The sequence below is a fragment of the Podarcis erhardii genome (genome assembly GCF_964252035.2).
Source record: "Podarcis erhardii genome assembly, chromosome: 15".
Lineage (NCBI taxonomy): Eukaryota > Metazoa > Chordata > Lepidosauria > Squamata > Lacertidae > Podarcis > Podarcis erhardii.
Window position 1 is genome coordinate 20,463,746 of NC_138505.1, and position 26,937 is coordinate 20,490,682.

Genomic DNA, 26,937 nt, shown 5'->3' on the forward strand with positions numbered 1-26,937 from the left:
TCTTCCGGGACACTAGCCGGATCTGACCTCCCCTCCGTCGCCCGACTCTCCGACGGAGGCGTGGTCAGCTCAGCCTCGTCTTCTCTCCCTGGTGGGGAATGCACTGGCCCCGATGCTTGGGACTCTTCCCCCCCACTCTGCTCTGGTGGGGAAGCTGGTCCTGATTTCCAACTACTGCTCTGGGAGTTCCTGCTGCCCCCTCGCTCCTGGGGCGTTCCCCCTGGGAACCCCCTGCCCCTGGCCACTGGCGCCCCCTTCTGTGAATCTTCCGATTCGCTGGAGAGGCTCATGGAATCCCTCGGACCACTGTCCTCTTCTCCTACGCTCCCCTCGGATTCTTCCCCTTCGCTCTCCATTTCCCCTCTTCCCTGTGCCTCTGCTTCTGAGCCCCTGACAATGTCTCTCTGTGTTCACACACACACATGCTTGTCATAATTCAAGGGTACGTTTGGTCTTATGTTCATTAGTTCTCATAGCTGTTTTTGAGAGGGGAGACAAAATGAGGACACTTCAGATACAAGTTTTGAACTGTCTTCTTTTGATGATGAAGGGACGCGGGTGGCGCTGTGGGTAAAACCTCAGCGCCTAGGACTTGCCGATCGTCAGGTCGGCGGTTCGAATCCCCATGGCGGGGTGCGCTCCCGTCGTTCGGTCCCAGCGCCTGCCAACCTAGCAGTTCGAAAGCACCCCTAAGTGCAAGTAGATAAATAGGTACCGCTTTCTAGCGGGAAGGTAAACGGCATTCCGTGTGCTGCGCTGGCTCGCCAGATGCAGCTTGTCACGCTGGCCACGTGACCCGGAAGTGTCTGCGGACAGCGCTGGCTCCCGGCCTATAGAGTGAGATGAGCGCACAACCCTAGAGTCTGTCAAGACTGGCCCGTACGGGCAGGGGTACCTTTACCTTTACCTTTACTTTTGATGATGAAGGGAAATCTCATAGTTACCGTATTTTTCCCTCTATAACACGCAGATTTTTTCTCCTAAAAAGGAAGGGGAAATGTCTGTGCGTGTTATAGAGCGAATGTGTGGTCCCTGGAGCCGAAAAACCAGGCAAAAATCAAATCGCGACGCTTCAAGGAAAAGGGAAAACTGAAAAGAGAAAGTGGCTGCTTTCCTGCATTCTGCCTCAGGGTCTTACTGCCCACCCTCCTCTGTTTCGTTGCTGTGTTTGCTGAAACGGAACAAAGAGCAGGGAAAGCCCCTCCCCTCCAGGCAAGCTCCGGTGCTGCTGGGGGAGAGGGAGAGAGAGGGGGGAAGGGAGAGAGAGAGGGGGGGAGGGAGAGAGAGAGGGGGGAGGGAGAGAGAGGGGGGAGGGAGGGAGGGAGGGAGGGAGGGAGAGAGAGAGAGAGAGAGAGAGAGAGAGAGAGAGAGAGATGGCTGGCTTGGGTGGGGGGAAACTTTTGCCTTTCTTTCCTCCAACCTGTTAAATCCCTCTCCTGCATTCTTAGCCAGCTGCTTCTCTGCACACCCCTCTAATGTCCCTTCTTTGTTTTTCCTTCGCTCCCCACTTAAAATGTGGTTACAAAGCATAGATCCACATGGATCCTCAGGATCTTTGCATTGGGTCACCCCAAATTCACCATCAGATCACATAGCATGTCCATGGCTACAGCCTGCACCCCCAAAATCACGCACCCACTGTTGCCTGGGGCTGCAATGGTGCAAAAACGTGGTTACAAAGCATGGATCCACAGGAATTCTCAGGATTTTGGCATTGGGTCACCCCAAATTCACCATCAGATCACATGTCTGTGGCCACAGCATGAAGCCCAAAAATGATACATCCACTGTTTCATTCAGAATGTTTTTTCCCTTGTTTTCCTCTAAAAACGATGTGCGTGTTATGGTTAGGTGCGTGTTATAGAGCGAAAAATACGGTAAATTTAAAAGTGTGTCCACTTTTGTATAATGCTCTAGTCCAGGTAGCGGTGCGAGAGCTCACCTCTGCAAACATTCATGCAGGGATGAGTGACCTGTGTCCCTCCAGTGGTGTTGGACGCCAACTCCCAACCAGCATGATCAATGGTCATTTGTAGTCCAGCAATATTTGGAGGACCACAGGTTGTTGAATTAGCGCTAAATATGTTCCGATAACCATTTTGTCATTTGTATTGCTGAAAACAGTACAAGCTGTTACTATCTATATGTTGGGAGATGTGAATGGCATTGCTAGTGTTGAGTGAATGGTGTGCTATAGGCTTCCATTTGTTTCTGATTACAACCTTATTTTTATATTGTGTTTCCCCTCAGATTTAAAAGTCTTTGTGTAGATAGTTGTGCACAACTTCTTTTTAAAAAGAGGTTGTTTCACACTAGCTGGAGGTTACAGACTGACCAAGTGGTTCAGTTTCTTGAGCGTTTTGAGTGACTGCACTGTACACTGTATTTGCAAGAGTGTCAAAACAAACAGTGCATTTTAGTACTGATGGTTTGTGGTTGTACAAAGGAAGGTACTTCCTCAGTTCAGAGGAGAACTGATGCCACATTTCTTTAGCTATGACCTGTGTAAGGACATCAGAGCAGGAAGTATGCTTGCACCTGGTATAGTATCAAGTCCATTTAGTCACTAAGGACTTTGAACACAAATCTTACAGGAGAATCAATGGCGATGTAACAATGATCGATCAATAGCATTGCATTTAATTAGATATTTTATGGCCTTAATGCAGTATTTCAGAATCAATGTAGCATCACACTCCTTTGCTGCTTTTTTGTATGTCAATTTCCAGGACACATTGATACATCTACATTTGTCACTAAACTGCTTCACTGTAGACAAATTTAATCTAAAATGAAACGAAAGCTTTAGTATAGGCTTTCGGTAATTGAATTTTTGATATATTTATTTAATGTAGACATTTGCCAGTGAACTGGATTTTTAAATTGATTTTTAAAAAAGAAAACCAGGAAGAAGTGATACTGTAGGAAAAAGGAGCCCCAAACCCTGCTTACCACATAACTCCTCCTGTAGTTGCTTACTTCCTTGTCACAGGCACCCTCCTATCTTTTGGTAGAACAGAGCAATAAATTGATTTCCAGTCATTTTTAATGGTGAAACAACTAGTATAGAGTATGTTCCCCTTCATATTCACAGTGGCCAATATGGTTAGAGTACTCAATGTTCAGAGTAATAAGGTTTAATTAGTTCTGCTGTGGGAGGTAGAAAAGCTCTGTATTTTAGCCTTCCTCACATGCATGCAGATTTCTTGTTTAAGGGTTGAAGTACATGTTACAGTCATACCTTGTGTTGCGTTAGGTTCATATTGCGTCTTTTCGGCTTGCAAACGCAGCTTCGCACATGCAAAGAAGCGCTCTATTGTGCTCCACGCTTGTGCAGAAGCGCCACTCTAATTGTGGGCTTTTTGGGGTGTGAACGGCACCCCTGAATGGATTGTGTCCGCACTAGAGGTACCACTGTACATGAGAAATCTGTGAGCAGAATTCCCCACGTTTTGCTTTTTACTTGAAAGCAGATAGGGATGTATGTATGGAATGCCCTAATTTTGATAGCGGCAGTGGCATTGGGGAAGGGTGGAGCTAATACCATATGGTAGAAGTGGTATTATATCAGATAAATGGTGTGGGAGAAAGGTTTAAGCCCACTTTTCCCCAGGGACATTGCTCTGATTAAATATGAGTCCCATTCCCTTCCGAGCTACTTTCAAATAGTTTTACTTAATTTTCAAAATAAGGTTTCAGGGAAGCAGAATGGTGCATGTAAAACAGTGAAATGTACTTTAGATTTCCTGGAGCTAAACATTCCCCCCCCCTTTTTTTTCTTTTTGGTGTACAGTGCAGGAAGCTGGATTTTCTTTAGTGATATCCTCCAGAGCAGTTCAAATGCGTAGTAATTTTTGCATTCCCATACCCCATCAATAGATTGTTTGAAGTCTTTATTATCATATACCTGTTTTCCTTACTATAAATGCTTCTGCTGTTCATTCTAGTGGGAATTACTTGAGTATTCCCACATGCAACTTAATTATATCTTATTATATTTATATTACTTGTAATATAATATGTTTATTATATTGTCTAATTAATGCAATATGTTATTTGCTTTCTGTTTTCCCCATGGGGTCTTTTATATCTGTTTCTGTCTTGCCCCAGCTTCCTGCAGGTGGTACTTGGGCAGGGAGGGAGAAGAATCTGCGCAGTAAAATGTTCATATATTTTAGTGAAGGCGGAAAGTAAAGAATTGTGAGAGGCACAAAATTGGTTTTTGGCTTTTGTATGTGAGAGAGATTACTAGGAATGTTAAAAACAAAGGTTATATGCACCCATAACCAAGGTTTTTTAAAAAGCCCCTTTGAGTGTTTTTACTATTCATTTACTGAGATGTATCTGAGCCAGTTAGACACAATGATCTCCAGGCGACGGTAGCTTGGCACTGCAAAAGTCTGAGAATGGACCAACCAAAGGAACAGAAGGTGAAAGTGCCATCTCCTATAAGTGTTCTCCCATAAAATGAAACTTGCAAGGCACCTTTTGAACATTTGCATGCTTTTGAGGTGTTTGCTTTTCAGCTGAAGCCAAATGTTTGACCGATTAACGTAAACAAATTTGTGAGGGGGGGGAGAGCCCCTCCCTTGTTTTTGGCTTCCTCCAGAGTTACCATGCGTGCCTGCTTTTTTCTTGTCAACACCACACACCCATCATTATTATATTATTAAAATGTATGTATTGCCTAATGCAAGATGCCCCTGGCTGACAATTAAAACAGAGCATGGAGCACTACAAGGTACATAATAGTAATCAACACCAGCAACAGAATTCCAATTCAAACAGAAGACTGAATGCAAAACAACTAAACCTATTTCTGTTTTCCCCTTCTCTCCTCAGTTCTATACCTTTTCCATCTCTCCTCAGTCTCTTGCCTCCTTCACCCATCCATCTTTTCCTCAGAATTCTATTTATATGTGTGAAATGTATGAATGCATAATGTGGAGTTAAGCACTTCAGTTTACCTGGTTTTAGGATCATTTTAATTTGAATGGCAATCCCGCTTGGTCAACTTGCTTCACCTCAGATACCGTATTTTTCGCTCTATAAGACGCACCAGACCACAAGATGCACCTAGTTTTTGGAGGCGGAAAACAAGAAAAAAAATATTCTGAATCTCAGAAACCAGAACAGCAAGAGGGATCGCTGTGCAGTGAAAGCAGCAATCCCTCTTGCTGTTCTGGCATAGCTGCGCAGCCTGCATTCGCTCCATAAGACGCACACACATTTTCCCTTACTTTTTAGGAGGAGAAAAGTGAGTCTTATGGAGCAAAAAATACGGTAACTTGCTTCACTCATCCCTTAAAGTTTGCATAAACCTGAAATAGGCTTTCTATTAAACTGGGAGGAGGATGGGTACCTTGTTACAGCTGATTTATAACTGAAGCAGTTGGTAGTACTGTAATGCATATTGGTACTTGCTTAGGTAACCAGGAAGACCAACCCTCACTAATCTGGTGCCCTCCAGATGTTTTGGACTATAGCTCCCATAATCCCCTGGTGCTAGTCAGCATGGGCAGTCGTCCAGAATTAAGGCAATTGTAGTCTGATACTTTGGGATGGCTCCAGCTTGGATAGTCCTTCTAAAAACCCAGCTGAATTATGTTTTCGTTTACTTGAATGATTAAACCCTCCTCTTGTTTTCTGGATGATAGGCTAACACTTTGCCTGTTTTTACAGTGGTGGAAGAAGGACTTTGGGAGAATGGGCTTTCATATGAGTGCAGGACACTGCTTTTCAAGGCAATCCACAACTTGCTGGAAAGGTAAGAGAACTCCATCTGTTCAGAGGGGTCCATTAATGTTGGTTTGGGCTACCGACTTGTCTTGTCACCAACCCCATCTCCATACATCTCCCAAGCTTGTGCAGAGGATTGGATCAAGGGGAGAAAGAGGTGAAGAATACTCTCATTATAACCACTTTGATCAGCAGAACTGTTACTGCTACAGTTGCTACACAATACTTGTTCCGTAGTTGTTAAAAAATTGATCTTTGACTGTGGCAGCACCTATATTTTGGAAGTCTCTGCCCATTGACATCAGGCTAGTGCCTTTTTAAAAAAGATGTTTGTATTTCATCTTGCAGTATTTAATGAACAAGAACTGTTACAAACATCTTGACTGTCTTTTGTTCAACCATAAGAGCATTCAAAATACCATGAATAAAAGGAAGCTACATTGTCGCACCATACAAATAGCATGCAATAATATAATCAAGGAGATCTCTCCAAACTCCACCATGAGATGCTGAGGGAATCCTTGTCTGTTCTTCCTGTCTCATGTAAGATGTAAGTGGTTTCCATGCCATGTATAAAGAAAAGGGGCTTGCCCTTCCTTTAGTCACATGGATGTGGCATGTTAGTTTTTCTGCCAGTGCTACTGACCAGACCCTTTGGTGCCATACTTCAGTTACCAGGCCTTCACCAGCATTTGTTGGGTTTCCAGAGAAGCTGCCATCAGCAGAAACGACAGAATATATTTATATACAGTATGAAGTCTGGTGTCATTCATTATCGCCACTAGTACAAATGCTGGAGGCATTTTGATGTTTGTCTTATAAATGTTTTCCACTTCTTTGAAAATTTATGTCCAAAAGGTAAGCACATGTTAGCAATATCACCATAGGCGTAGGGAAGTTCCTGTGCAGTCACTGCCTCTCTGGCACAAGGAGCCAAGTGGCCAAGTGTCATATACCTTTATGGCTGACATTTGTTTCTTATTGGTTACTGCTAGTTAGCTTTTATTTCACACACACGCGCGCACACGCACACGCACACGCACACGCACACGCACACGCACACCCCCTATGTGTATATATGTACAAACTTAGGATCTGCAGCACATCGCAATATGAAATGTCTCTGCTCAGTGCACCAGCAACTAGCATGAAAGTACTGCATTACATTCTCCTGGATTTCTGGTGTTCTCCCCCAGCCCCAAAGAGAGAATTAGCATTCCACTGTCACATTGTGCTGTTTGGGAGTTGTTCCTTCAAAGTAGGGTGGTGATTCTGAACTTTTTCAAACTTTGGGGTTCATCCAAGTTTGCTGGTACTTCCCTCTTGATGCTTAGGTGATACCGTTTTGGCTACATAAGGTTAGCCGCTTGGATAATGAGTTTCCGATTTGTATATCTATGATACTCAATTCATACAAGAAGGAAGTACTACAGTATAAGCAAGTGATTGAGTGGCATGCAGTGTGTCCTGGATGGGGCTCTGCAGTTTGGGGATACTCATGATCTATCTAGCATTGTCACCGGAGTCACAGCTGGCCTTGGTGGTCCAGAGTGCCTTTTATCAGCTTCAGCTGAAAACACAGCTGTGGTCCAAATAGACAGAGCCAAACTACAGTTAGCTATGCTCTGGTAACTTCATGTTTAGAGTACGGCAATACATTGTGTGTTAAATTGCCTTTAAAAAAAAAAAAGGGTCCAAAAATTCAGTTAAACACAACACAAAAATTGTGCTTCAAGGTTTGCTAACTGGGGCTGGACATATTAAGGAAGTACTTTGTCAGTCCCATGGGCTTCTGATACATTTCCAGGCCCTGGGTTTAATGTTTACATTCCTAAATGGCTTAGGGCTAGGTTTTTCCATATATTTCTATCTGGACATTGCTTTGCTCATTGGAGGTTGTTTCCCAAGTGCCACTCCCAAGTGGATCCATTGAGTGTCTGAAAGTGAGAGGGCTTTCTCTATGATAGCACCCTAGTTGTGGAACGGAGGTCTATTTCACATCCATTTTGGAATCATGTGTAGCCCTCCCTTTAAAAAACAAGCAAACCTCAGGGTTTTTAACATGTTTCAATGTTTTGGCTTGAAAAAGGTTTCAAGTCTTGTCTGTGCTTAATTTTATTTGCTTCATCTCTTGCTGTGATGCTGTAATTGCTCTTTTTTAAAAAACCCATTCATAATGTATTTTAACATATTTTTGTATACCACTCAGAAAACTTTGATTAAGGGGTGTCATAGAAATAGTTTTGTGTTGTTTCCTTGAAAGTTGTAGCCTGGCCCTAGTATTCCAGGAAAACAGCCAAAAAGAACATTACAGTTACAGTTAATTTTCCGCATTTCTAGAAGTCTTTCTTACATATGCTGAAAGTTTTGTGAAGATTAATCACAATTAAGGGAACAATCCTAACCCCTGCCAAAAGCCAGATGAGGGCAGTTAGGTCAAGGCAGGAGGACCAGCAGAGGGAAGCCTGTCTGCCCTGGCATGCCTGCAAAAAGCTTTGTGGGCATAGATGTAGTACCAACAGTGTTTCAGCTGGTGGTATAAGGGCTGAAATAGAGTGTGCCAGGAGGGTCGGTTTCTGATGTACCCCTCGCTAGCCTTATAGTCCCCCAGGTGGTGTAGTTAATTTCCCCCAGATTATTTTCAAAAGAAACTTGGGGGGTGGGGCAGAATGCCCACCTATCTTCTGACTTCGCTTTGCTCTTGGCAGCAAATCCACCACTGAACTCTTCTTGCCGCCACTTGAACTTGCTCTGCAAAATGCCAGTTTTGTTCTAATGAAGCTTATGCTTTTAAATAAAATGCTTGACCTTCATTTGACAATACTTGACCAGTCAGCTGAGCAGTTTTTTGGGGGACCATTAGTACCAACATCCAGCTAAGCTGTCTGTTATACATATTGAAAGTGGTAAACATCTTTCTCTCTCAAATTTTAATTTTGAATCAGCTAGATGGGCAAGCCTGCTTTGGAAACGAGTTCCCTTGAAATTAAATATGATTCCCTTCCAAGTTACTGTGCTTGAGACTGGAGTATCAGAAGCTAATGGGGAGCAGCTCTTTTCAAGGAGTTCCATAGATGGAAGCCTTGAAGGAGGCCAGTGATACACCAAGGCTGATATCATTAGCACAAAAGAGCAGAGCTGGCAAACAGATGAAGAGCTTTGCATGTGAAATATAGAAGCTCAATACAATGGAGAATGTGCAGAGATGATAATATTTTCAGTAGTTATTGAGTAATTGGTGTCACAATTTATTTCTTTTAGATGCCTAATGGATAAGAACTTCGTAAGAATTGGCAAATGGTTCATCCGGCCATATGAGAAAGATGAAAAACCCATTAACAAAAGGTAAGGATCCCAAGGGCTTTGAAGTATGCTGCCGAAATTGACGGTGCTATTTTGGTGCTTTAACTGCGGTGTTTCCCTGTTCATGTACCCACTTTCCCAGCATATTCTCTTCCCACTCCTGCATGATGATAATGAATAACTAGTCCTTGGTGGCCCTGTTAGCGAGTTTGACATTATTGTGTTGATTTCCCTCCTCTCCCAACTTTGTAGCACATTGTAACAGAAGTGGCGCAATGTTAGCACCTTTTTGCCTACTCTATGGAATATGTTGCAGTCAAGGTTCCCTGACACTTCTCATTTGAGAGTTGGCTATATCCAGAACCAGGTGGTTTTGTGTGTGTGTGTGTGTGCGCGCGTGCGTGCGTGTGCCGTGACTTTGAGGCCTTTTTGCTTTGCTTTTCCAAGCTTATGTTGAAATATTGGACTGAGGTAGGTGTGTGTATGTGTGTGTTTTATATATAGAGAGAGAGAAATGGAAAAGGATACTCATCAATTCACACTGTCAGTGTATTAATTGTCTGTATTGCAGTACTTTAAAACCTTGTAGGAAGCCCAGTGAAGTTTATAGGAAATATTGGGAAATGTAGTCTTATTGATACTGCCATAATTGGTTGCATGTGTGAATACTGGTCTACAGGAAAGTTTTGTATAAAATTTATATGTGCCTAAGGTACTTTTCAATGTTTGAAATAGGTTCCACTTGAGTAGGAAGTGGTTTTTGAGTAGTGTTTTTCTACTGATGTTATGTATTCCTCTTTTAAACACCAGTTTCAAAGAATTGCAGGAATTCAGTAATCTTAGCTAAATAGTACAGATGCATTTGGTACAGAAATGCAGCGTACTGTTGGCGGACATTAAAAAGATATTTCAGACTGAACTGAATGTTTTAAGTTCTTTTAAAAAAAACTACAGTTGTTCAAAAGTGTGCTTACTTAGCAAGCAAGAGGAATGTAAAAATAGCAAAACTGATTGGTTTCTGGTAGTGTGTTGTGCTTCTGTTTGAGTCCCCAGCTGTGAAGAGAGGCTTCAGTGTGTTCTGTTTTCAGCGATTTTGCCAGTCCAGCATTTATCGTGCATACAGCTTGTTCAGTTTAAAAGCTTGGGTTTGCCCCTGAGACCACAGTTCCTTCATTGCACTTTTGACTCCTGCTTTGCATCCGTGGTAGTAAAAGCTGCAGCAACATGCTTTGTGATTTTAATGTGCTTTATAGAAAGAGGGAGGACTTTCCATGTGGTTAACTAATGCTCAGGGAAAGCCTACAGAGGCATTTGTGGCACTGCTGAGCAGATGCAGATTTCTAGAATATGCTGGCTGGAGGACTGCAGCCATCCTTGTTACATTTCTTATCTAATATGTTAACTTTCACATGCAAGTTAGATGTACACTTTTGTAGGGATCTGAAATAATTTAGCTTGATATATATACCTTATACCTTAAGTAAAGATCTGTCCTTTCCACAGTAATTTATGCTTCAGACCTTCAGAATCTTTTCAAGATGGGAGGACGATGTGGCTCAGAATCTCAGGATTCATACATTCAAAGCCTTTGCTAGGGTTACTGCTTCTTCAGCTGGTGCTTTTCAAATATTATTTTCACTATGCCTTCAAAACACTTTGCCATTAATAGCTGGAAGTTGGTCTGAGCCAAAATAAATGAATTTGCACAATTGTAGTTTTTTTTCCCTAAGTCACTGCATAGTATTTCTTATATCCAGGACCCCGGTGCTTCCTAGCTGTTAGGGTCACCTGAATCAAGGACACGAAAGAAGCCAGAACTTAAGTTCACTTCACTCTACGGAGATGCCGTACTGTGGACATCTAGCCAGCCATTTGATATTGGTACATCCCTGTAAAAGGGTGTCTCTCTTAAACTTAAGCCATTTGGGATTAGGCCAGAGCAAAAAGAACACCTGTTGTACCATCAATGGGAACTACATAGTCTCACTCCATAATCTATCAAATATTTGAGATGCTTTGCAGAACTGGTTGTGCCATGCCTGCATTGATGGTGCTCATGGTTTATTAGCAGTATTCAGACACTGCCTCTTCCTGAATTCTTTGTATGTTTTTATAGCCTTGGATTTTGCTGGTTTTCTTCTATTATGATGGATTTATTTGATTTCAGCTACAAACCCTCCACTCTTAGCCTCTATGTGTTGTTGTCTTTTTGGAGACTTAATTGACACATAGCTTCCCCCCCCCCCCCACAATCATTTCTCCAACTTGCAGATGTTGTCTGTTTGTCCTGAAGCTAATAGCCTTTGGAGTTCTAACACAGCTATTCTGTTGGGGGCACAGTCACCTCTTGCATTCATTTCAGACTTTCTTAGTTAGTTTCAAATCAGGACTGTATAGGGCCCTGTATAATTACATGGTTTCAGTTGTCTCCTCAGTGAGTTACTGAAGCAACAGGAGGTCCATTGCTGGCCCGAGCCCAATGATATAGAGCATCCCCTGCCCCATTCCTGATGCCCACATGCTGAATGTGGGTGACTGCAAAAGGGAAACCTGCATGTGTTGATCTCAATTGGATTGAGAACCTCGAAGTGTTTGGGGTTCTTGATCCTGTAGGTTTCCCTTTTGCAGATGTCCACACTCAATGTATGAACCTTGGGAGCAAGGGGAGCAAGCTGCTTGACTTTGGGAGTGCAGTCAGTGGCACAACCTCACTACTTTTTCAATGGCTGGAGCCCCCACTGTGTGAATTATGCTTGAAAGGGAATAGGACATGTCCCTGAAATAAGAAGATTCACCTTTGTGTTTCATTTGGCAGTTTGTAGATTGTGACTGTGATTTATGGTGAGTGGGCTGCATATTAGGCTGTTTAAGTTGGAATATGGTGGATGGATATAGTTGGTTACCAGAGGTTTAACATTAAGTACCTTAGCTTTTGAGTTGGATGAGTTACTATAGTTATGAATAGTGTAGACAGAGTTTAATACAGCATGTGGAATGTTGGATGTTCACAGGGAGGTTGGGGGTGGCTATGAAGGTAAAGGAATCAGCTGCAACTGTTGAGGTAACCCTTACTATATATAATTTGCATATAAGGTCTTGTTTGCCTGGCTTAAAGGTGCACAGTCTTAAGTACACAGGCAATTGATGTTTTCAGTGCAGTTGTAACTACCTGCAGCCACTCTAGGTTCACAAATGGCAGCTGACTGCATGAAGAGCGTCTGCCCACTTTCTGTCTGTTCCATCTGTCAGTATTGTGGAGAACTGCTTTAGTTGTTTTGACATGAATGTCTTCGTTTACACAAACACGTGACACATCTGGACATCAGTTCTTTTAAGGGGAGGCCTTGTTGCTGGCTGTATTGTTCAACTAGTTGAAGTTCTAGGAATGTTTAAGCTGCTTTCCTCATTAGACACTCAAAGCTGGCGGAGTATGTAAAGGATAAGCAAAGTACCCCTGATGTGCTGTTAATTAGATTTGTCAGGAGCCCCAGTTGTGCAGCCTGCCACACAGTGTTGTCACTTACTATATCTGTAATGAATTGTCTTAAGGGCATCAGTAAACACTGTAAAGCTCCTTTTTAGTTTCTGAATGGCTATTCTAATAATGTTGCCCCTGCACATTGGTTTGGGGGTGGGGGTGGGGAGGAAGACACTCCTCTTAAAAATAAACCACGGGATCATTAAATCTCTCTGGCAGCACAATCTCCAAAGCAAGAGTGTCTAGTTTGTGATGGTCAAAACAGAAAAAATAATTGTGCCACTTCTCAAAACATCTTTACTAGAATGTAACCCTTTCAAGTGCTGAGAGATTCTCCCATTGTTCAGTGCTTTGCATTTGGTTTAAATGCAACTTTGTATTTCAATTTCTGGAGAATTACTCTGGAATTAATGAGACTGTGGGATGAAATAGTTTGTGGATATTTATGATCAGAATGTTTCCTTCATTTTCTAATTCTGCAGCCTCTAATTTCATTTGTAACAAAGATAATGAAAATGAAATACCTGCAATTGCATATTAATGCTGATGTTTTAAAGTACACATATAGTGTTATAGAGCCTTGAAAATCCTTTGCTTTAAACATTTTTACCTCTGCATGAGAATAACAAAGAGTGGAGTGTGGGTAATTTCTGCAACATCACTTTGCTGGGGTAAGAATTAGTTGGCTGGAGGGAGTGTATTTTAAAGACCACCAAGCAACCCTGATCCCAGCAGTTGCAGCCACTGCTTTGTAGCTGGCCTGGAGTGTACTCTTGATGGTGTTCTGCAACAGAGGGGTGGGGGGTGGGGAGAAGCACCAGGTGAGGTGAGAGTAACCTCATTAAAGCAGGACTGGGTGGAGATGACCCATCCCATGAGAACAGCTTCTGGCACTGGGGTTGCTCCATTACCAACCTTTCTGCATGGGGCTTTTCAAAGGCCAGCCTGGCTGTGGGTGCAAGAAGCCACAACAGTCTCTCTTGCATGCTCATATACTGCAGTTGAATGGCTTCTGAATTGTGTGGCATAAGCAAGGAGTCATAAGTCAGTGGTAGAGCACGAGCACCCCAGGTTAAATCTCTGCCATCTCTAGGGAGCACTGGGGAAAATCTCTGTCCAAAATCTTGGAGAACTATATACCAGTCAGTATAGATAATATTGAGATGGACTAATGATCTGGTTTCGCATAAGACAACTTCCTCCATGGAAACCACAGCTGTTCTCACATAGTTGTCCTGGTGGCACTGAAGTTCTAATCCTTGGTTTGGTCCATAACCTACACCCCTGCAGGTCAACCAGCAAAAGATAAACAGGGCCATTGATGTTCCCACAGAGCAGCTCTTGGCATATTAGCACAGTCGTTTGTGGTATGCTGAGCATTCTGGTCACTTACTTAGAGAACCATTTGAGCATGTAATAAAACTCAGTCATGTTCTGATTACCATTAAATCATGTAAGTTGTGGAAGGTGCAAACTCTTGGAAGTTAATTGCCTGATGTGAAGGAAGCCATTTCTAAAGATGAGGTGAATTACAGCATAATTTGAAGGTTTTTACTGCTTTGGCTGCTTTGATTTACACATTCAAGGGAATAACACCACACCATGTAGAAACAGCTGGTGCTTAGTATTAAATATTAATTGCTATGAGTTTCAAAGAGAAGGAACTTGGGATGAGTGTTGCCTGTCTCATAAACTGAAGCTAAATAAGATTGTATAAATCTTTTTTCCTTGTGGCAGCAGCCGCATCAGTCTAAATAAAAACAGGCCTTCCTTTTGGGCAAAACAACTGCAGTGGTGGTTGAATTGACCCTGCGTAGCAGCTACCTTCTTAAGGGTCAAGCCATTCACATGTAACACTGTGGAATAAATGCTTCAGTTTAGTTGCTAAGTGACTGAAGCCAGATAAGGTTTGAACTGCAGTCCTTTGGACACTTTGTGAAGACTTCAGTCTAATTGAAATAAGTACAGCTTCTGAATAAACATGTGGAATTATTCACTGCCAGAATTATTAACCTTCTCTATCACTTTAGCCGCATGACACCCTTTTTCAGATCCCTTTATTGACTTTCTGTCCCCTTCCATATCCAGCACAAACTCCTTGTCTTTTTAAAGTTACCCCCAGCATAACCCCCATTCTTCCTTCCTGTCCTTTGTCTTTAGTTACATCTCCTCTTGTGATCTCTGCTGCTTCTCCTCTTACACCTCAGTTGACTGAAGATCTCCTGGGTCTTTCATTAGTTCTGCCTTAAGTGGGGAACTCCTTTCCTGGATATGGACATGGTGTCTCCTCCCTTCCTTCAAATGCCTCATCAGAACCTACCTTTTCAGGGTCAACTTTGGCTTTGCTTGAATCCTTAATTTCCAGCTGTAATCAAGTTTAATAGCATTTGCCTAGATTCTTTTCTCTTTCCTTCTGTAGTTTTCCCCACTGCCTATTTTAGATCATAAACTCCTAGCGGGCAGGGAGCTATGTTTGTTGCCTGTGTAACTCTCTAAAGTACCATGCACTCTGATGATGCAGTGTAAATAAACTAAATAGGTAAAAACAATTGTCTTTGCCATAAGCCAAGAAGGTGAGAGACTATGGCATACCTTTTCTTCAGAGGCAGGTTGTGTGGGGAACGTCACTGTCACGCCAGCTTCTAGTTTTTTAAAAAATATTATTAATATTAAAAATGATATCAAAAAGTACACCCCCTCTTTAGTAATAAGTTCATAAAGCAGCTTACCGCTGTCCAATTCAAGTTAGTCACATTAAAAGTTTTCGGGACCCATTAAAGTATCCAAGAATTCTATGCTTGCAGTTCCCACTTTTCTCTAAGGTGGTTTAGCATAGGAGCAAACAGGCAGGAATGCATCCAGATGGGTGGCTCATATCCATTGCCTAGAATTGCACATAGTTTGTTTTATTATTGCTGTTACTATTTTATTGTGGCTGTACTGCTCTAGGTGTCATTTTATGGCTTAATGCTGCATATAATTGTTATCTAAACTACTATTCAGTTAACACACACACACACACAGAGAGAGAGAGAGAGAGAGAGAGGAGGGGGGGGGAGGGAGAGAGAAACAAACAGTCAGGAGTAAAACTTGTTGGCCAGATAAAATTTCACATGATAAAAGGAAAAAGACCAAGCTCCAACAACCACTTGATGGCTGGGGAAGCTGCATTTTAACCCGAGGTCAGATTTGCCTTGGTTGACAAAATATTCCTCAGCGTTTGTGCTGTTACAGAGAAGGTTCAATGCAGCCATAAAGGATGAACATGGAGCAGAATCTTCGTCACATATCACTGGGAGTGGAGAGGTAAATTTCAGAGGAGATGCTTGAATGCAGTCCCCAGGTTATGTCGGATTTTAAAGGTAATCACTAGCACGTTGAACTGGGTCTGGAGTCAATGTGAAGCCAACTCCCTGTGGCCCGTTCTGTGAAGAAATCAGGCTCAGGATTCTGTTCTAGCTGAAATTTCTAAAACATTTCTAAACATTTTCTTCGAAGACACCTCTGCATAGAGTTGCTTGCAGTAATCAATATTATGAAATTACTAAAGCACGGTGATGGGCCAAATTAGAGAAGTGATCACAGGTGGCTTGCAGGCCCACTGTAGAGCAAGAATGTCCTCTTCACTGAACATGGTTTCATAGGAGACGTCTCGCAGTAATGATCCGTCTATCAGCCTGTGATTGATTCATTAACTTAATTTGATGGATTATCTGATTAATGCTTTCAGAACATCACACGAGCAGCATCTTTTTAAAGGATGATAATTCTACCATGGAGAGGCTACTGGAGAACAAGGTTTTTCAAAATTTTATTTAATTAACAGATTCATTACCTGCTCTTCACTGTAGGGCAAATTCAGTACTGATATGCATTAAAAATATAAGACAACATAGCATAAAACAAGCAGACTCCCAGTCTCTGCATGGAGGAATTGCTCTTGTAAGACCAAACTTCACCATGTAAAGTGGTCTGGAACCTTGATAACAGAATTGTTACAAGCCCCCACAAATCCAACACTCCAGAATAAAAACCAAATCGCTGCTTTGTGCTGGTTCAGAATGTATTGAGAAGGTCTCATCAGCCTGTGCTGATGCTGCATCAAATACCCAGGTGTATCACAGCCGGGTCAAATCATCTCCCCAGCTTGCCCTCCTAGGTTTTGGCAATGCATGTTAGGTTGGCCCTCCCCATCCACAAATTGTGAATGATGGAGTTCTTCTTATGGATTGACCTGACATTAAAAAGGGGTGCCACTGGACAGGAGGGGAGGATGTTGATGCAACCTGGTTCCTGAGGGAAGGAGGAAGAGGTGGAAATTCTGTTTTTTGGGAATAGATTGTGAGCATCTAGGCCACCTCCTCCTTACCAGAGAGCTGGTAGCCTAATCTTTCCTAGATTGTCAGCCCAACCTCGGTTAATTTGATCTGTGACTTGTACACACAACCTGGCTTACCTACCCAGTCTCTGTATATAATTGAACAGCCTTTTCTAACGTTTTGTTGAATGTGGGAGATGAGAATATCCAGTCCAGTGGATACTCAGCTTATCTCTGGCAAACTGGTAGTGAAACAGCTGTCACTCTTTGTACTATTCTGCTTTCCCTGTACAGCTGCCTGTGGCGGTTGTGCTTATTCCTTCTTGCTCAAGGGCTTTGTCATTGCTAAATGAACATATCCAAGTATATGCTTCTTCTCTAGGAAGGAAGGAATAATGGCAAACCACTTTGGTTTCAACCCCCCCCCCCCCACTGTGGCTACCTGCTCTAATTTGCATGGTTGGGGAATGATTTCCAGATCCTAGACGCTGCAATTGATTTTTTGTTTAAAGTGTCAGGCCTGCACGGGGTTGGGTTTTTCTTTCTTTCTTTCTCAGGCACTAGCACTAAATTTTTAAACTGCAGGGCATCCATCCTTATCCATCTGAACAAAGCTTTTAACTTGATTGGATATTCCTGTACCAGAATGATGGTCTGTATACTGTCTAGATCTGGGCACAAATAGGATTAAAACACTGCACCCACCCCTCAAGCAACAGAGGAGAAAATTACTTCTGTGACACCTTGTTTGGGCTTGTGCTTCATAATCCATTTTCAATTTACAGTGACCTTGGTTAGGAGTCTATTATGCTGAAACAAGTGTAGACATTGTAAAATCAGCAGGCTTTGTTCTATGGTTCCAGATGTCAGGAATAATACCAGAGACATTGGTGCCAATGCTAGATTGTGATGGGAAATCACAGGTTCTGGAATTAAAATGTAATAACCTTTAAAGACACTAATGTGTCTGATCATTAAAGCTACGAGAGAACAAATTGAACTACTGTAGTCTCTTTAAGACCTCATGGCTTGTTGTATAGATCCATATGTTACCAGTGATCAGGGTGTGCATTGCATTGTATGGAGAAGTGTACAGATATTGTGAACAGAGTTGTCTTTTGAGTTTTTATTATACCCAATCACCTAGCTGAACAGGCAGGTCATTTTAAAACAGAAAGGTTTGCCCATTCTGTCAGGTGGCTGGGTGCAGCAAGAGAAACATAAAAACAAAACAAAACACTGTTGGGCTGCAAATGCTCCCTCCCACAAGACCGCCTAAGACTGTAGTCAGTGAGTGCACAGATAAGTAGGCCAACAGTGGGAAATGTCCATCCAATGCGTAAAAGCACAGGACTAGGAAGACTGTGAAAACAATCGCCAAGCAATTTCACAAAGTGGTTGAAGAAGTATCTGTTGGGGGTGTTGTAAATATAAGGTGCCCTGCTTGAGAGCAGAAGTTGTGTTTCTTCCTGTTGAATGATTGTATAATAGATTTTTGTTCAAATGGTATGTGTAACACGAGGACTTGCTTTTAAACCTCACTGGTGTGCAGCTTTGTGAACCATAAACCCTGAAGGAGATGATCAAGCATTTGGTGTCAGTTTTCTAAAGCACTCAAGTAGCCTGCTGTTTAAAAGTCTATTTAAATAAAGTACCATTTTTGTTTCTCTAATAGTAAGTTGAAGAAGGAACACCGAAGGCAGTGGTTAAAAGTATCTGCAATATTATATACCGTACCTTTTGAAATCACATATCTGTCATTAGCCCAGGCAAGGACATAAAGTTTCCTATTGCCTAACCAAAGTTAACATCCTTCTGGCTTTACATATTCCCTGCCTTTTGGTATACAAATACCTCTCTCTTCCCTTTGCTTGTGCTAACCAGGACATGGTGTTGCATGTAGGGATGAGCCAAATGTTTTCCAGGTTTTATTTTCTTCAAAAGCAGTTTTTTTTCTTTGGTGGAAACAAGTGGTATATTCTGGCTCTGACAGAAATTACAGTCTGAAATGTGAAAACAATATTTAAATGGAGGAGGCGTAAATTGAAGCTCTGATTGCTTGTATCGGAACAAGAAGCTGCTGGCTGGATTTTTCCAAGTGTAGCAGACTGAAATGTTTGAAATTATTTACTTCGTTGTTTGGCCCATATATGACTTGCTGACTTTCTACAAACGACCCTCCCCCAAACATACTTTTCTGTGTGCAAGCCGTTGCATAAATGGCAGCACAGAATAATTATTTTTCTTTTTTTATCCCTCACTCTGAACTGAGCATGGTACAATCTTGAGACAGTTTGGTCATAAGAAATTCTCCAGTGATTGTAAAAGTCTCAGTCCAAAGCTCTACATTTCCTCCTTATGCTGAATTTGGCCTATTTTATCTCTTAGCTCCGGATACTTGGAAGTATTTGGGCTGTTTCTACCCAAGTCTGAGGTGTCAAAATATTTCTAGGGATCAGATGCTGGGGCAGAGGCTTCCTGCTCCTTTACCTGACCTTGGCCCCTTCTTCCTTTGTGCCTGGGACTCGTTCCCAGAACACTGCATGGTGCTAGCTCTTTATCTTCTTCAAGTCCCTCCTCAAAATTCATTTCTTCTCCAAAGCCTTTAGTCTTCACTTTCTTATTGAAATGAAACCTGAGTACATGTAACCATAATCTCACATATTCTTCCCCTCATTGACTTCTGCTTCCCTCTTCTCCATCTCCCCTATGACAGTTTCTAATTCTCAGGTAACACAGTGGTTTGACTTCACCCCTAGAGGTGCATTCCATTGTCTCTTGAGACAGATGCATGCCAACAGTGCATCCCTTAGCATTTACAGCAGTTGTCAGAAACTGCTAGGAATGGTGGGAGTTGTAGTCACAACATCTAAAGGGCCAAAGGTTTTTTCGCCCAGCAGTCACAGTTAAAGTCATTGCCTATTGATGCTGTTTCAACAAAAAACTATGCAATTAGTGGTAGTTTGCATAGAAGAGTAAGCAAATTGAGAGGTGGCAATGGTGTCTAGAAGGCCAGGTTCACATTAGGGTAGTGGAAGGAGTATTTATAGCTTCTGACATACTATTGATTCTCTACTTCAGGATGTGTTCATGTGAATTAGCATTTGCAAATGTGATGGGAGGGATAGCTAAAAGAGTAAGTATTCATATTATTAATAGTCACCAGTATCAGTGAGTAGCAGACTCAGCAAGGTCTTCCAAATGGAACAATAAGATTTTAAGTTTATTGCTATTCCAAAATTGTTACCTCCTACGTTAGTTTCCTAGTGCCACCCAAAAATGATATAGCAGCCGATTCATTGGCCTGTACCTTTTGGTAAAGTTGTTCTCCAACCCCCAAATAAACATTTATTTATGTGCCTTCAGGCAGAAATAAATAAATGCTAAATAACAGACAAATTCCCTTAACCGACCTTCCATATCAGCTATTCATAATTTCAGCTTGCCTCTCATTTGCTTCTGAGGAGTACATTTTCATCCTTTACCCCTAAAAGGAGAGAAGGTGCAGAAAATATTTGGTGGAAGTTTCCCTCTTGATTATTCCTCATGTGATGTTTAAAAGGAAGGAAGGAGAATTATGAAAGCAAAGCGCCCCCCCCCCCGACATGCTTCAGAGAGAAAGGCAACGAAGGTATCTAAGAACAAATGTGTTTCCTCCCCTTCCTTCCCCACAAGGTTACATATCATCAGAATCTGTGGGGTTTTTAAAGGACCAAATCAGGTGTGACGTGGGAGATCTGTGAGTGAGATCCCCCAGGTTGTTTTTATATAATATCCGCTGCGTCCTTCCCCATTGGTTTGGGTTTGGGAACACAGTGCTGTTAAGTTTCCCTTACAGGGCAAATTGCAGTGAAGGTGGGTGGGGAAATTTTCACTTGGAAAATAGTGTGCAGGGCTTAACAGTCACTGGGCAGAAGCGTGACACATCCTGTGATACTTCGAGACACAAAGAGAGGTGCAGTGCTGTGAAGTAAAGGTCTTTGAACACTTCAGACATTTCCTCCTTTGCCTTTAAACGGAGTGCATAGATCCACATTGCTTTATGGCCCTTTTGAAACCTACTTGGGGGATGCAGGTGCTTATGAAATTTTCTTTCTTTCTTTCTTTCTTTCTTTCTTTCTTTCTTTCTTTCTTTCTTTCTTTTTAAAATTATTTCATTTCGAATTTGACTCTTTCTGTGCCTGCCACACACTGAGAAGCAAAGTATCCGAGCCTCCTTATTTGAAGGGAGGGGGAAGCGGGGGGGGGGGGAATGCCAGCAGTTCAGAGACTGCCCATGAATTGCATACAGTTGCACTTCCCAGACATAAACGCACTGCTTCATTTCAAGTGTTGGTTCCTCAGGAGACACACACTCTACTCGAGACAAAAGGAGTCTTTGCTTTGTTCTTGCGTACCATAAATGCCACTGTAACTTAAACATTTGACTTTTTAATGTCAAGTTGAACATAAGACTCTCTTTCTCCCCCCTCCCTTTTGAATATAGAACTGCTGTGATTGTTGCACTCTTCATTTTCAGCCAGCAATTATTCATAGTGTGACATTGAGACATTAGCTGTTGCCATGGTAACTGGCTCTAAGTAGCAAAGATAGAGGCATGATGTCAGTAGAAGAGCATTGCCTCAAACCAACTATGTGTTCAGGTGTCCCCCCGCCTTTTCTTAAAAAAATAAATTATTTTAAAGCATTATAAGATGGAACTACTTGCTTCCCTCTCCACTCCCCCCCACCCCCCGCCTGGGCTGCGGAGAGTCTGTGTAATTCCTGAGGGCTTTCCATTGTGTTTGCTTCTTCTTCTTCTTTTTTTTTTTTTTTTTAAAAATGTTAATAAAATTAGGATTTCCATTATTTCGGCACCTTCTGTTATAAATGGTTGTGAGCTAGTGTGATTTCAGGGGGAGAGTGGGGACTTGGACAGCTTGGGTTCAAGTCTAATCTCTGAGGGACTCGCGAGTTCCTCGCTCTCTCTGTGTGCCGCTGCTGTGAACAGAGAGATCCCACATTAATTAGCGCTGCATTGTCATTCACTTCAAGGACACTGGCCTGTTTCATGCAATGGAATGTGTGTGTGGATTGCCCCAATACCGCTAGGGTGAATCAGGGTGTTCTTGGTCATGTGAGAACTCCTTTGTGAGCAGTGGAACTCTCGTGAATCTGTTAACGCCTCTCATTCAGAAAATTGCAGTGTAGAGTGACCAAACACAGTAAAAAAATGATAAAGCAGCCTGTAAATTAGCAACTGCTGTATACAATGCAAATTTTCAGAAATGGTTAACGAGAACAGAGAGTTAAGCAGTTGATGGTTTAGTTCGGGTTCAACTGTTCATATTTATTGCATTAATACAATAACAGTTTATTAAACAGTTTTGTCACACCTGAATTAGCTACTTCAGTTCCAGTTCACATAGTAAAATGTAAATATTTATACCACGGTGCTGATTTGGCTCAGCTACACAGAAAAAGCCTGCAACAGTTTAGCAAGTTGGAACACGAGGGAAAGAGAGCTAGGGTGACAACAAAAGGAAATGATATGTTGACTATAATGTAATGTTGAAAGATGATGAGAAAATATCTAGGTAAAACTGGGGTGGGAGGTACATAAGCTTTACTTACCCAGAGATGCTGTTTGGTGAACCCTCCTGAGGACCACATGGCAACAGAGTATGTGCGGGACTGATGTGGATGTCACACACTTTTTTACGTGCACTGTGCACATGCAATCCCCCCCCCCGCCAGATATGCAGACCACACAAACATCTACACATAAGTGTACACATAGCTGCGCTACTGTGGAGGATTTGCTAGGTGGTGGGCTCTGAAGTGGGCCATCTTACCTACAAAAGGACCAGAAATATCATGTGATGGCTTCAGACTCTCCCTCCCATGGGTTCGCTTGATGTGTGGTGCATTGCCCAGTATCCCTGGCAGTCTTGGCTCTGGAGAAAGGGAGCCTCAAGCCCAGCCAGCTGCTGCTCCTGGGTGCCAATTCTGCCTAGTTCTGGCAAAGGGAGAACTGTGAGAATAGGTCCTCCCTATGCAGTCTCACTTCCTCCTTCTGCTGCAGTGTGGGCCTTCCAGAGCACTTGGAAATTTCCATCTGTGGACTGGGTGATGATGCCGCCATTTGTATTATCCAAGTGCTAGCTGCAGAGATAGCGGAAGGGAGAAGGGAAACAGAGTCTGTCCATCCCAAGCACTGTTGGCAATCTCCTCTGCTTGCTGACAACTCTTTCTACTGCCAGTTTTTGAAGGAAACAAACCTCTTGAGTGATCTGGAGGGTGCACATTTTAGAGGGAGGAGGAAAGTGAAAGCAGTGCAGATTACCCGCTGAGACCCCCTGAACACATTGGACCCTTTCTAGGGTTAGATATATGTATGTGGTTTGCTGTGGCAGATGACATGATAGTCTTTATGGCAGATATGACTAACTCTGCTGAAGAACTTAAGAGCCTTGCAAGATTATGGAAGGGTGATGGGGCTTAAAATGAATGTGACAAAAAGGGAACTACTAATGAGCACATATAATGAGGAAATAGATAAGGAAAAGTTGGATACACATTTTTAAATGGTGCTTCCAAATACTTAGGGTTTAAAAATCAATGGGAATTTAAAGAGTTGATGCAAAGATAATGATGTAAATCTGAAGAAACAAATCCAAGAAGATCTGGAATCTTGAGGGGGAAAAGTAACCACGCCATTATTATAACTAATAAATAAAATTAAAATAGTCTGCCAAGAATTGCATGTGTATTTCAAAACTTTTTGGCCCCATGCTGGAAGAATGACAAAAATTAACAAGATTCTATTTGGCGAAGGGAAAAGCAAGTGTGACGGAGGCCTCTGTTCCCACTGTACTTATGAGATGGTCCAAGTGATGCCTTTTTCTTTCTTTAACATTTTCAGCCTCTTAAGGTAAAGGTAAAGGGACCCCTGACCATTAGGTCCAGTCGTGACCGACTCTGGGGTTGCACGCTCATCTCGCTCTATAGGGCGAGGGAGCCGGCGTTTGTCCGCAGACAGCTTCCGGGTCATGTGGCCAGCAGGACTAAGCCGCTTCTGGTGAACCAGAGCAGCACACGGAAATGCCGTTTACCTTCCTGCCGGAGCGGTACCTATTTATCTACTTGCACTTTGATGTGCTTTCGAACTGCTAGGTTGGCAGGAGCAGGGACCGAGCAACGGTTAAAGCCACTTAAATACCACCTCTGTGACTGTGCGGTAGAAAAATTGTTTTAAAATGCACACTGGAACCAAACTGAGTGTCATAACGTGCATGCTGTTCCTAGGGTAAGGAGATAAATATGGTTACTCCCATGTAACTTTGACCTAGGTGGGTGATTTAAAAAGAAAAGATTTCAGAGTGTGAATAACACTTCATACAAATCATTTTATTATACCAATTCTTCAATGTAGTACAGGGTGCGAATGAGGGCAAAGACCTGCCCCCAAATCCTCAGCCAGCTGCTCTCATTATTCGTATGATCCAACTTCCTGAAATTTTATGGTCAGTAGAACCCTATGAATTTTCATCCCAGTTTTCTCTCATATATATATATATATATATATATATATATATATATATATGCTTTCGTAGATTTTCACGGGTACAGGAATGCAGGTTTTAGTGTCCTCGGGTGTCTTCCCGTGTAAAAGTTGGGGTGTCTAGGCGACGTTTCGACGAGGTCTCACTCGTCATCTTCAGGCTGGTGCTTTCGGCTTCTTGTTACTGGAACAGAGCAGGATCTCAGTGTTTGAGTTCCTATAAATACTGTAGAGGGGGTGTGGTGTATAGCCTCCAATGTTCTGGGCAGAGAGGAAGTTCCCAGGCTAGTGTGCCTTTTCTTCTTTTGTTCCTTAATTACTTGAGAGATATCTTGACACAAAGACTTTAGCAACTAATCCACACCTAATGACCCACCTAAGTGGTACTCAGGATATCACTCAAGAAATCACTCAAGATATCTCTCAAGTAATTAAGGAACAAAAGAAGAAAAGGCACACTAGCCTGGGAACTTCCTCTCTGCCCAGAACATTGGAGGCTATACACCACACCCCCTCTACAGTATTTATAGGAACTCAAACACTGAGATCCTGCTCTGTTCCAGTAACAAGAAGCCGAAAGCACCAGCCTGAAGATGACGAGTGAGACCTCGTCGAAACGTCGCCTAGACACCCCAACTTTTACACGGGAAGACACCCGAGGACACCAAAACCTGCACATATATATATATATATACACATACACACACACACACACACACACACACACACACATATACATACATATATAATGCCAACATGCTTATGCAGCTGTTTGAAGCTTTATTGACTGGTCAGTCATTTGAATGATAGTTTTATGCTTTGTTAAGCTGCCTGGATATTGCAATATATAAATGGTGGTATATAAATGCTTCTGTAAATAAACATTTTCTTATGGGGCTTAGTTTATAAATCAGTTTACCTGAACAATTCATTAATTTACATAAATATGTAGACAAGAAGAAAGTAGTTCTAAAGAAGAGAGCACACTTGGTGGCATTATTATTATTATTATTATCCTTCCTCAACATATGTAGTTCAGAGACCTGCAACATCAGTGGAAGTTGGTTTTGCTGAGAGGCTGATGCTAGTGTTTCAGAAAGCCTCAGCATAGAAGAGTGGTGCTTGCCATTTTAATAAATAATGCTATTTAAAAATGTTTCTCAAATTTAAAAACCAGTGGCCCAGTTTTTTGGGGACACATTTGGAGTAGATCAAAATGTCCTGTCCCCTAAGGTTGAGTGAGGGGGTGCTTTAACCATACAATGACAATGAGACTGTCTGAAACTACTCTGCAGTGTACAGAAGTCCAGTAGTTTTTTCCTTTCTTCCATTCAGATGTTTATTTTCACAGTCCAAGGTTGTGGTTTTTTGTTTTTAATTTTCTGCAGCCCTAAACCAGCAGTTGACCTCTAGCCTGCCTGCTGCTTCCAGCTCTTAAAGAGAGAGGCTATAGGATCCTAGATAAAAACCTCACAATTATTAGGTGGAGCAGGAAGAAGTCATAATTTTATTCCTTCTCACAGTAGACTAATTGAAATTAATGGATGTCACTAAACTAAGTATTAATTTGAGTGGGTCTACTCTAACCTTGTATCTAGTGTGTGTGTGTGTGTGTGTGTGTGTGTGTTTTAATGGTGTGTGGTTAACAGAAACCTCCAAATAATTTAGCATGAATATAAATTGTCTAGCTTTTCCACATTAATAATGATAATTACTGTGAAGCTTATGTGGCTTTTAAAGCAACAAATTCAACATGTATTCATAATTTCTTAGTCATTAAGATGCAGTCTATTTTTATCTTGATTACCAGAGCAGATCACACCCGACTTCACTGTATCAAGAATAATTTCTGCAAGGATAACGCACAAAAATGAATTCAATTGTAAAGACCCTCACCTTCCAAAAAACAAAAACATCAAACAAATAAACCCCACCTTGCATTAATTGTTCAGAGCTTCAGAAAGTTGGTGGGTTGCAGAGGCTGTTTGACCTAGCAGTTCAGCCTATAAGACCTTCTCCCTTCAAAGAAAATATTCAAACAAAAGAATGCACTCTGAGATTAATTTTTAAAAGCCCTGAACTGCTTTCTCCATTTCTTTCAGACCTTGGGAGCCTTTGATACTTTTGTGTACTATTTTATTTGTTAATAAGGCTGACTACCTTAGTTTGGTAGTTTTGGTAAGAGTTCTGGATGGTTCTAGGTTGGCAGAATTTCCTCCCTCTCTGCCACCCCAGTACTTACATGGAAGAAAGCAATATTCTTCTGAATCTGAATGTACTGTCCTCAAAATATCGCAAGTTTGCTCACTCCCCTTATTAAAATGTTGCAGCATTGTTACCATTTGACAGACCTCTTGTGCAATGTGTGTTTACAAGCAAAATTGTATTTGGTGGTTCTCTGGACAAGCTGAGCTTCTTTCATTTGTAGACAGAACCCAGTACATGGTTTGTGAGGGTAAAGGAGGCAGCCAGTGCCTGGATGGGAGACTGCCAGGAGACTTCCACATATGCCGCTGTGAGTTCTATAATGGAAAAGGGTGGGGTATAAAGGTATCA

The 26,937-nt window shown here is 42.1% G+C and overlaps 1 protein-coding gene across 2 annotated transcripts in view; it reads left to right on the forward strand.

Annotated features, from left to right (window-relative positions):
• The window catches only part of MED13L (mediator complex subunit 13L), a 173,908-nt gene that overhangs the window by 66,142 nt on the left and 80,829 nt on the right, over positions 1–26,937 (forward strand). For both annotated transcript variants that reach the window (XM_081841684.1, XM_081841683.1), the window contains exons 3-4: positions 5,683–5,767; positions 9,001–9,084. In XM_081841684.1, the coding sequence (XP_081697810.1) occupies positions 5,683–5,767; positions 9,001–9,084 (169 nt within the window). The remainder of the gene's footprint in view (positions 1–5,682; positions 5,768–9,000; positions 9,085–26,937) is intronic.